This window comes from Panthera tigris, chromosome A2 (assembly GCF_018350195.1).
Source record: "Panthera tigris isolate Pti1 chromosome A2, P.tigris_Pti1_mat1.1, whole genome shotgun sequence".
NCBI lineage: Eukaryota > Metazoa > Chordata > Mammalia > Carnivora > Felidae > Panthera > Panthera tigris.
Genome location: NC_056661.1, coordinates 154,535,751 through 154,546,936, shown reverse-complemented (window position 1 = coordinate 154,546,936; position 11,186 = coordinate 154,535,751). Strand labels below are relative to the sequence as shown.

The window sequence follows — 11,186 nt, the reverse complement described above, 5'->3', positions numbered from 1 at the left end:
TCCTTCCCTGGCCTGAGAAATGTGGTTTGTGGTAGGAAGGAGGGATGGCCCAGTGTATGAGCAGAACCTGAATGCGGACGTCACAGTGACAGAGCAACCGGGGCGCCTGGTACCTGTTCTCCTAGAGGCCACGGTCTGCATGAACATCCTCCAGGTAATGGGGACCAAAGCTGGGAAGAATCATGCCGTCCGGAAGAGCCAGGACTGGGTGTACATATACACACCCACACACTGAAGTTTTCTTTCATTTTTAACCTTTGGGGGAGTTAGTGTAAGGGTAAAATTCCTAACATCACTGATGCTGTATTCAACGCCAGGTTCCTGCTTTCCAAGGCACAGGACCGTATGATGGTACCGACTTCCCAGGGATGGGGTGAGAACACGGCGAATCTGTTGCGTGTGTAAACAAAGCACTGCACGCAGTCACGACAGCCATGTGCCCAGACCAGCCATGGCACCATGCAAAAGACTTGCGTGCCAGAAGCATCTGGATTTGTATTAGAAATAATCTGGCTTTTGAGTAAAATTCGTCTTTCAAAAGGTTTGTGCCTAACAGGAGTGTCCTTCACCTGGATGTTCTGTGCCAGGACCATGGAAAGAACAAGAGCATCAACGATAAGAAACCACATTCTCACAGGAAAGAGCCTGAATCAAGAAGGCAAAATTCACACCAGGGAGCCTAGATTTCAGAACGCATACAGATATTAATCTATTCGATATCCTTCCCCAGTTGAAATCCCACTATTTCACTGCAAGGACCCGATTCACTAAATAAATACACATGCTGGTAGCCGATCAGGGAGGGAGCGAGCCGGCTTCTGGGCTCGTCCTTTACAGTCTTATCAGAAAACCAAGAAGGTGTAAGATGCTCCTCGCTCCCGTACAAACTTTTCCTCCTCCCACAGCATCCCTGCTCCCCTCTGTGGGCACCAGGGTGTGGGTCCTCCTTCCACTGCAGGGTTTTGGAGGCCAAAGCACAGCTTTTAACACCACTCTGAAGGATACAGAGCTGAACAGGTAAGCCTTGGTTTTTTTGTGATCTTCATTCATGAGCTTTTTGTAGCTGCTTTGTAATCCTTTGAAGCATTAGTCTTCACTCTCCAAGGGACTCATGGGCACAGGCATACATACGGTCCTAAAACTGATCTGCCCAAGGATGTGCCTGTCGCCAAGGCCTGCCCATCTGCCCCTTTACACTCCCGTTTCCTCTTTACAAAGAGGAAGGCTCACATCTCCTCCAACCTGGGCATCGCCTTCTGGAGTCTGAAAACCTCAGGGGCACCAAAGGTAAATCCCGATGGTAGTATTGAACGTAAAGGGCTATAAAGCCTGGTTAGCAAATCCTTCTCAAACCAGCCAGTTTCTGGTTTCTGCTTTCAACAAACTAAAGGAAGATCATTAATAATTTTTGACATGTAATTCCAGAGGAATTCGAAGAACTGTATGTATGACATTAGAATCGTCTCTTCTGCTTATGTGCTTAGATCTATAAAGAACAAGGAATATCAATGATGTTGAGTCCTGTTCTAAGCTGTAAGTAACATGTGTTCTTCAACTCGTTAGGATAAAGAGCATTCTCATGAAGTGTTTATAGTATCCATTTTTGGTAATTAAAAAATTACTGAAATAAAATGGATGAAAACAATATTAGTTCTGGGTTAACACTAAAGAATTTCCATTTATATTTTTTGTTGGCAAGAAAATAGGGCAAGTGATAAAATTTCAAGCATGAAAATAGATCACGATAGCATTCTTTGCTGAAAGTGTATAGAAATAACCAAAGAACCTATTTGTGTATTTTTGTAAATGGAGGATGAGAGTCAAATTGCTGTATATTTAAATTGCACCAAATATGTTTAAAAGAGTGATATAACAGCTTTATTTTAAAATAACCAATATTTACATGACACCAGGAAATACACATACTGGCAACTCTTAAGTTGATATCTAGAAAGTGTGAGGGATACACGATCTTCCAAAATACTCGTAGGGGTGCATGAACGGTGGTTGGTGTGCTTTACCACACTGACCAGCAAGGCTGGGGGACCGCATGGAGTAGAAGCACCTGGGCTTTTAATTAGAAATGCAGATCCCGGGGCTCCACCCCCAGCTTGAGTTGCTAGGTTTTCAGCATGCACCCCCCGGTGGTTCTCATGCAAACCAATACTTAAGCGCTACTGGAAAAAATAATACAAACTAGTATCTTACAGCATCGCGGCTGAGGGGGAGACACCTCACAGGTTTCTGGACTGAGGGGAGGACGGAGACCAGCGACATTCGAATCTGAGCTCAGAAAGCAGCAGCACCCATGGAGAAGCCCGGCTGCACCTGGGGGCCGGCGCGAGGTCGGGCCCCTTTCCCTCCACCGCACGCGGGCCCCCGGGGGGGACGGCGCCACGGAGGGGGACAGTGGTCACACGGAAGGAGGAGCATGCGCGGCGGGGAGGGGCGGGTACTTGCCGAGGCCTCTGCTCCCTTTTGGTCCCACCGGGGGTGCCGCCGCTCCCTGGGCGCTCACTGGGCCGAGCGCGGCAGCAGCTGCTCCCGCTTCCGGGGGTCGCAGAAGAACTGCAGCTTCCGGGGCAGCAGCTTCACCTCCACGGGCATCGCCTCGTACTCCTCGCTGTCGATGCTGAAAGAGCCCCCCGTGCCCTGCGGAGAAGAGTATTCGCAACGGCACTCACCCCCCGGACAACGTCACCCTCGCGCAGGGAATTACCCTCCCGTTCTTTAAAAAAAAAACCCGTGTCACTGCCTCTGACTGGTGCTGGTTTCGGAAATGTCTCCATTCGACCACCGGCTCTTTTTTTTCTCCCCCTCCCCTTGTTTGGCTTCTCTCTCTTCCCAGGGTATTTTGGGAGTCGAGAAACAAGGTTAGGATTTTAAAATACTTACTAAAATACGGGGGTCCTGCCACATCGTACAGGAATTCCTAAACTTAACAACGTTCTATGACCTAGGAAAACCACTCTGTCCACCTGATGGTTTGCATGGTTCTTCTGGAGGACTTGCTTAGCCTTATAGCTAAAGCACAGCAATATTAATATTACAGATGCTACAGAACCTTCCATAATTTGTGCATTTAGTTCCACATTTGCTATTTTGAAACTGTGGTGCCACCCCCGGTGGGGACAGCTTGTTTTACCTACAATCCTTTTTGAATGCTGTGGGACCCCGAAGCCTGCCAAAGCCATCTGCAGCAACTCTTTTTCCTGAGGTATTACTCACAGAGTAACTACGTAATTTAGATTATATTCCTAACATTTTCCCCACTTCGATGGGTTATTCTAAGCTTGGCGTTTTATAATACAGAAAAACTTACTGCCATCCCCAAAGTGGTCTCCTGATCCTTTATAAAAAATGCGAAGGTAGAATCCACGAGGAGTGTCTGCCAGCTAGAAAATTCTGTGATGGCAGCCTCTGCCTACTTTACACTCGGAAGAATAAAGGCTGAGGAGCCACAAAGGTCGCTTTACACAACCCTGGCTTGAAAACACCCGAAGTCTGCGGGAAGCCCGCACTTCGGTCCCGGTCCCCGACGCAGGCAGGGGGTGCTCTCGGCTCCCCAGGTCTCCCAGAGCCTGGCGAAGTGCCCTCAGCCCATGCTAGGCGCCCACGTGCGCGTCTGGCACTGGAAAGGCAGATGGACCAAGACAACCCAGAGCTGGGGGAGCGGAGCCCCCCACCCCCGCTCACCTCAGGAAGCAGCAGGGTGCACTGGCTGGCCTGGAGACACTCGGTGCCAGCCGCCCGCAGCCTGGGGTCCCTCACCTTTTTGCTTCTGTCGGTACAAGAAAAAGCACACTTGGGCACCGGCAACTGCGTTTGACTGCCGGAGCACAGCAAGTTCTTTTGTTGAGAGTGAACAGACGGGCTCGTGACAGGATGAACCGCGGGGTTCGGCGAAGAATTTTCCCACACTGATTCTTGCTTAGCCGTGTGGTATATTCTAGATTGAGAAGGTTAATTTGCTGAAAAGAATGGTGCAGCAAGTTAGGATGGAGTGATTTTGTACCTAATTCTTGGGCTATTAAAAATCCTCCATTTAAAAGTTAGAACGAATTGAAATTTTTGTAGGGAACTTACTAAACTTTTGCTATCTGATACTTGTGAGTCCATCATTACTTAAGGAGAAAATATCTTTATTCTAATTTAAAGGAGGCATTTCTGTTACAGATGTATATGAACAACCAGTTCTGGGGACGCTCTATATTCACGTTAACAGACCACTTGGCATATACCGCCATCTACCTGGGAGTACAGCGAGCAGACCACACACTCCGCCTCATGCACATACACCCTGGAGAGCTTGTCACCGTCAGTGGAGAGAGCAAAAGCTAATCCAAGTTAGTCCGTTCTTTATCATTAATTGATAACCAATTCGTTAGTATACGGAACTTCACAGGTTTCTAAAGCAGCTTCACGATGTTCTATTCAGAGACCCAGAGGAAACGGACATGACTGAATCTCACTTCCTGTAGAGACCAAAGGAAACCGTGTTACTGCTGCCGATGAAAATGTGGACGGCAATGATGCACAGCATCATGACTTCACCTACACGAAGCAACATAAACATAAGCAGTTTTTGGTCTCAGTTTTGGACGTCAGTATTATGAAGGAAATTTGAGCACAGCTGGCCCCGTGGGCCAGACTCTCAATCAAGACAGTGTGTGGCTTCTGAACAACCTCTAGGAGAAGGGAAAGGCTTTTCCCTTCTTCCTTCTACGACAGATACAGCAAGGAAATCAAAGGCTGCAGAATCAGCTATTCAGCATTTGAAGACTGTAGCAAAGGCAAGAACAACACAAACCAATGAAAGCCATTCTGCTGCGGGTTCTGGTGCAGACAATGGAGTAGCCATGGAGACAGGGCTGCGGCAGCAGCAATGTCTAATCCTTAGACGGGCACAAGAGGGAGCTCTGGGACAAAGCACAAAATAACATAGCTGAGCAGATTACCAGTTGGCATGGCAACACGCAGCCTCCTCGGAGGGGTGGAAGACTGGTGGGGGGAGGGTTTAGGCCGTTCTTAACCAATAAAACTCTGGCAGAGGTCGGCCTTAACAAATCAGGACTGGAGAATATGTGCTAGTGGAAAAGGGGAAAAGCCTGGAGAATGTCCAAGGTACTCAATACCTTTTCAGGTTTTTCATTACTGCCCTGGGAACAGGACAAGGTGGACCGACGTCCATAGTAACCCACCCTGTGAAGTGCTTCACAGCAAGGACTTTCCCACACATGCTCTCATGTGAGACTCAAAGACAACCCTGAGGTAGTGAGATGGGATTACAGTATTCCTTTCTACACACAGAGGAAAGGAGCCAGAGAAGTTAAAGCGTTTGCCCAAGTCACGAGGCCAGGACGCGGCAGATCCAGGTTTGTATCCAGTAACTCTGACCCTGAAGCCAAAATCCTGGACGCTGTGCAATGCTACACAGAACCCTTCACTTCGTTGGAAAGGCAGCGCGTGCTCCCACGACGTGATTTTCCCAAAATGAACAGGGAAGGCCAAAGCAGGAGAGCTGTGCTCTACCCGTCAGCCCAGCTATTTGAAAGAAAGGCAGCAAGTCCTCTGCCGGGTCTCCATCTGAGGCTTCCTGGGCACGCGCTCTGAAGAGTGTTTCTGAGGATACAAACACTGAACCCGCACTTCCTAGGAGCCCAGTCCACTTACCCTATGGTTATGAAGTCTCCTTTGCTGATAGTGTCGGGTTCAATGCAGATGTTCATGAAGTCTTCTTTGCTCTACAAGGTCAGGAAGACGAACATTAGCACTCTACATTTTGGTGAACGCGGCCTGTTGTCCTCCTTTGCCCCAGAGTTTTATACTTTGAAGCTCTTTATTATACAGAGGCCTTTACTTACAATAACTCCATCCTGAATACAGTCCCTTTCTTTCTTTTACATTAAGACTCTGGTTGAGGTACAATTTACGTAGCATGAAGCTAATCACTGCTTGCTTGTTTGGTTGGTTCCTACTCCCCAGACAGCGAAACGAAAACTCAGGTTTGTCGGAACTCCGAGCGGGACATTTGTGAGGCTTTCACTCATCATCGGGGCTGTTCTGGTGTGTACGGTTCCCTCCCTTGCGGGCCAGGTTTCAGCCCCACCACCGGCAAAGCCCGGATCCTCACCGTCCGCCAGCATCACCCCACACCGGCTGGAGCCGCTGCTCGGTGTGTGGGGCCCCACTACCTGTGTCTGTGTTTTTTAATGTCCTACGGGCAGTTTTGATATGCAACCAGAGTTGAAGGTCCACAACCTCGTTTCTGCCATGGTAATGTTTTTAAAACTTTTCATTACAGACCACCGAGAGCTCTGGAAGAACGGAGCTATGAGGAAGTGGCTATAAAACCAGACTGGGCTCTTGTACCCCTCCGCCCCCGTTTACTACCAGGCCGTGGCTAGCGATACAAATCTGGCCCTCTGTACATCAGTACCTCTACTTCTGTGTCTGCTTCAGGTAGAGGTTTTGTTTCTTCTTGGACAGGTTCAGAATCTGTTGCCCCAGGATATCTGCTGAGAGCAGACAGCCTTTGCCTAAGACTAAAGAGCGCTACCAAAGCACAACTTTCTCTCTCTCCCAGGAATTACAGATCATAGAGGGGATGACTGTGCTCTAGGTTCACCTTTCATTCAACAACTTGCTGAGTGTCAACTACCATCAACTCTTCCAGGTGTGTGAGTTACATCAGTGAACTAAAAAAACAATTATTTCTGCTTACGAAGAGTTTATATTTGGGGAGTGGAGATAATCAAAAAAATAAAAATAAACCCTAACCATAATAAGTTACAGAATATACTAGAAACATGTGAGAGTGTATCAGTACAAAAATAGCAAATTACATAGAAACATACATGGTATATTACAGAGTATATTAGAAAACAAGTATATTAGAAGTATAGGAGACTTTATTAGGAACGTGAGATAAAAGAACTAGCACAAGAAACACCAGACGGTATGGGTGGCAGGGGTGTGGGGAGAGGGTGATCTCGAGCAGACACCTGAAGGAGGTGAGGGAATTAACAATGTGGATATCCAGGACTGTGGTTCTCAGACTTCAGCAAGTATCACCTGCAAGGCTTGTTAAAACTCAGACTCTGGCCCCATTCTCAGATTATGGCTCAGTAGACCTGGGGTAAGGCCCGAGAATGTCCATTTCTAACAACTTCCCAGGGACTGTACTCAGAACCACTGGCCTAGGGAAGAGCGATCCACACAAAGAGAACCGCCAGGGCGGGCGCCGAAGATGGAAGCATGCTCGACAAGCCCAAGAGCAGTGAGGAAGCCAGTGTAGCTGGAGTAGAGCGAGAGAAGGGGAAAATAGGAAGGAAGTCAGAGAAGAAGGAAGGCCAGGGCCCTAGGGCCTATAGACCATTCCAAGGAATTTAGCTATTAGGCTGAGTGAAATGAGGAGTCATTGGAAGGTTCTAAGTAGAGAAATATGATCTGGCTTCATTTTAATAGGACCTCTCTGGCTGCTGTAGTTAGAATAGGAGGAAGGTGGGGGGAGCAGGGCAACCACTTAGGAACCCACTGGAATCACCCAGGCAGATGATGGTGGCTTAGAGCAGTGACTCGGGGAGATCGTGTTAAGCACTGGCAGTAATTAGAAGGTGAAGCCACCAGCACTTCCACAAAGATTAGATGTGAGGGGAAAGAGGATGGCTTCAAGAGGTTTGGCCTGAACAACAGAAAGAATGGAATTAGAGTCAACAGCAATGGGGAGTCTGGATGGAGCACCAGCATCCAGGGGTGGAAGTAAAGAACAGGAGCTGTTGTGGACACACTGAGTTTGAAAAGCATATTAGCCATCTAAGGGGAGAAGTTAAGTAGACAGTTATACACAGAAGACTAGGATTTGTTTTTTACAAATAGTGCACGTGCAAAAATCAACATCGTAGACACAAAGAATTACATGAGAAGACTCTCTCAGTAGATGCTGGAAAGGGACGTGATGAAATTAAGTATCCATTCATGATAAAAAAAACAAAAACAAACCCTTAGCAAATTAGGAACAGAAGGGAACTTCCTTCATCTTCTAAAAGGTGTCTACAAAAAAATCCCATCAAGGGGCACCTGGGTGACTCAGTCAGTGAAGCGTCCGACTCTGGCTCAGATCATGATCTCGCGGTTCATGAGTTTGGGCCTCACGTCGGGCTCCGTGCTGACAGCTCAGCCTGAAGCCTGCTTCAGATTCTGTGTCTCCCTCTCTCTCCGGCCTCCCTTTCACTCACACTCTGTCTCTCTCTCTTTCTCTCTCTCTCTCAGAAAAGTAAATAAACATTTTTAAAAAGTCCCATCAAACTCAAAAATGAAGCAACGGAACCTTTCTGTCTACATCGGAGTAAGACAATGACATCTGCTAGCCCTACTTCTACTTAACACTCAACTGAGGTCCCGGCCACGGCGGTAAGAGAAAAGGTTAGAAGGCTAAGTAGTTGAAAGGAAACACAAAACTTGCACTATTTGCAATTGATATGGATGAATCCAGAGGAAATCCAAAGGAATCCATAAATGATAAATAAGAACTTGGTCATAAGATTGTTGATCACATATCTATAAAAAATCAATTACATGTCCACCGAAAATATTTAAAATAAATTTTTAAGGGATACTATCTACAAAAGCATCAAAAATTAAGATAACCAGGAATATATCCAACAAAAGACAAAATGTTAGAGAAAACTATAAAACTTCATTGAAAGGCATTAAAAACCTCATGAAGAGCTATGCCACTTCATACGACAGCAGAGTCTATATTATAGAAATGTCATTTCTCCTCAAACTGATCTACAGATTCAGTGTAATCCTGATCAATATGACAGATTTTTATGTGGAACCTAATAAAATAAACCTTTTAAGAAATTTATAGAGGTCAAAGAGCCAAGAATAGCCAAGAGACTCTTTAAGAAGAAAAACATTGAAGGACTTACAAAACGATAATAATTAAAAGCAGCATAGTACTAATCCAGGCCTAGAAAATCAGATCAATTGAAGAGAGACACTGCGAACACGTCCATGTATACCTACACTTACAATACAATGGGGGTTTACAGCAGATGGGGGAGACAAGGGTGAGGAAATTCAGTAAATGCTGCTTGGACAACTGGCTTTCTATCAGAAAAGATTATAAAACTGAAGCCCTGCCTCCATCATTCACCAAACTCAATTATAGGTGAAGTGTTTCTTTCTTTCTTTTTTCTTTTTTTTTTAGAGAGAGTAAAAGTGTTTCTTTTTAAAATAAAAATAGAATCATGTGATGCATACCATACTAGCCTGGTTTTTCACTTAACAATATATGATAACTATCTTTCCATGTCAGTAAACAGAGAACATTTTAAATAAATGCACCAGAATGTATTTAACCAGTCCCTTGGTTCATTTGTTTCATACACTTTGCTATTATAAATACAGTGAACAAAGCTGAACAAGAGATCCTAATTTGCACACACTCCACACCCCTTAAAGCCTCTTTGACTCTGAATGTACTTTTTTAAACGATAAATGAATTTTGAGCTATTACATGGCGGCATCATTGTCTTTGAATTATTTTATTGCATTTGCTTCTATTTCTACAAAGAGGTGTGGAAAAAGGAAATGAATCTGCGGCTACGGGTGATAAGCAGCACAGTACCCTACACTCTCCTAATTGCATGTGGCTAATCTTGAGCCACAATCACATCCTCGACTGAACTCCATCCATTCACTGGTATTCCATCATCAGAGAAAAGAACGACGATGAAGAACATGAACAAAGTACTAGAAACACACATTATCAGAGACTGGGTATAAAAGCAATGTGTAATTAGAAATTTTATCTTTCTTCTTGAAATCCTCCGGAACAAAAACTATTTTTTCAACCTTACTACATTCACTTCCACCAGTGTGTTCAAAATCCCATCATGTGAGAAGGGCATGTCTACACTATGTACGCATCTGACTGTTCCTGTACGATAAATTCTGGAAACATACTTAACAGGGCCAAAGGTGTGCTTATGTTTTAGATGCCTCATAGAGACCACCAAGATGCCATCAGGAAAGGGTGTTCTGATTTACCGTTCCAGCAGAAATGCACGAGTGCCCACTCGCCCACCGACCCCAACAGGGCACACTAGCATGCTTAATTTAGGACATTTCAATAGTTATTATTTTAATTTGCACTTCTTCGGCGTTGAGACTTTTTTCTGTTTCCTTACCCATTACATGTTTATAAAAGTTACATCTACCTGATAAGGGAGTTCTAAGGATCCCATGAGTTGACACTATGTAAAATTCTTAGGACAGTGCCTCGCTTACATTCAGCAAATGTAAGCTATTTTCTCAGGTTTATATGTCCTTTGTGAATTTCTATTCTTGTCCTGTGCCTGTTATTTATATTAGTACTCTGCCTATTTCTTAAGAATTTGTTATAAAAGAAAGCTATTAACTCCTGCTCTATCACTTCTCTTTCCCAATTTGTCATTAAAAGTTTGGTTATAGTTTCTTTCATTATGAGTAGGCAAATGCATCAATATGATTTTTGCTTTAGATGCCATGCTTAGAAAGATCTGGTCCTCCCCAAGTTTACATCAATAATCACTTAGCTTTCAGTCGAGTGCTTTCATGGTTTTATTTTTCTAATTTAACTCTTTAATCCAACTTGAATTAATCCAGGGGAAGGAAGCTGTGTTATCCAAATCTTATAGAACGGACACATATTACTCTTACAGTTAGAAAACATCAGTACTCTGTTAACATTAGAGGCGAACTCCCCACTGTACTCATACGTTTAATCCCTACGTTCAGTCTCCAGACTGACTGGGTCAAGGGTAAACATACTACTTGGATCTACATAAAACCCGATCTTAGTAACTGGTCCACAGGTTAGGACAACTTTTCTATTAGCATTCTCACTAACATAAACTACTAAGGTTTTCTCTGTAGCAGGGGTCAGAAAACTCTGAATGGCCCGAGAGTCAATATTCTAGGCTTTGGGGCCAGAGAGTCTGTGGCAACTACTCGACTCTGCCGTCATGGCACGAAAGCAGCCAGACAGCATGTATGTGAATGAACGTGGTTCTTCCAATTAAACTTTACTTATGGACATCGAAACTCGAATTTCCTATTCTTTCTGCACATCACAAACTATTCTTTTGATTTTCTTACACCCATTTAAAAATGTAAGATCGATTCTTAGTTTGTGG

General features: G+C 44.9%; 2 protein-coding genes across 8 annotated transcripts in view; one reads left to right on the top strand and one right to left on the bottom strand.

Moving 5' to 3' along the window:
• Positions 1-1,793, top strand: part of DENND11 (DENN domain containing 11) — a 45,599-nt gene extending 43,806 nt beyond the window's left edge. The window contains exons 10-11 of one of the 3 annotated variants that reach the window (XR_006213359.1): positions 36-154; positions 318-1,793. The gene's annotated coding sequence lies outside the window, so the exon portion shown is untranslated. The other 2 variants (XM_042973818.1, XM_042973829.1) reach the window with 2 other exon arrangements.
• A 62-nt stretch (positions 1,794-1,855) lies between these two features.
• Positions 1,856-11,186, bottom strand: part of AGK (acylglycerol kinase) — an 80,432-nt gene continuing 71,101 nt past the window's right edge. For 3 of the 5 annotated variants that reach the window (XM_042973845.1, XM_042973865.1, XM_042973854.1), the window contains exons 14-16: positions 5,674-5,744; positions 3,697-3,781; positions 1,856-2,652 (exon numbers count right to left, since the gene is read on the bottom strand). In XM_042973845.1, coding sequence (XP_042829779.1) covers positions 2,515-2,652; positions 3,697-3,781; positions 5,674-5,744 — 294 coding nt within the window. In that variant the 3' untranslated portion in view covers positions 1,856-2,514. Of the gene's footprint in view, positions 2,653-3,696; positions 4,476-5,673; positions 5,745-11,186 lie in introns of those variants that run through there. The other 2 variants (XR_006213361.1, XM_042973874.1) reach the window with 2 other exon arrangements.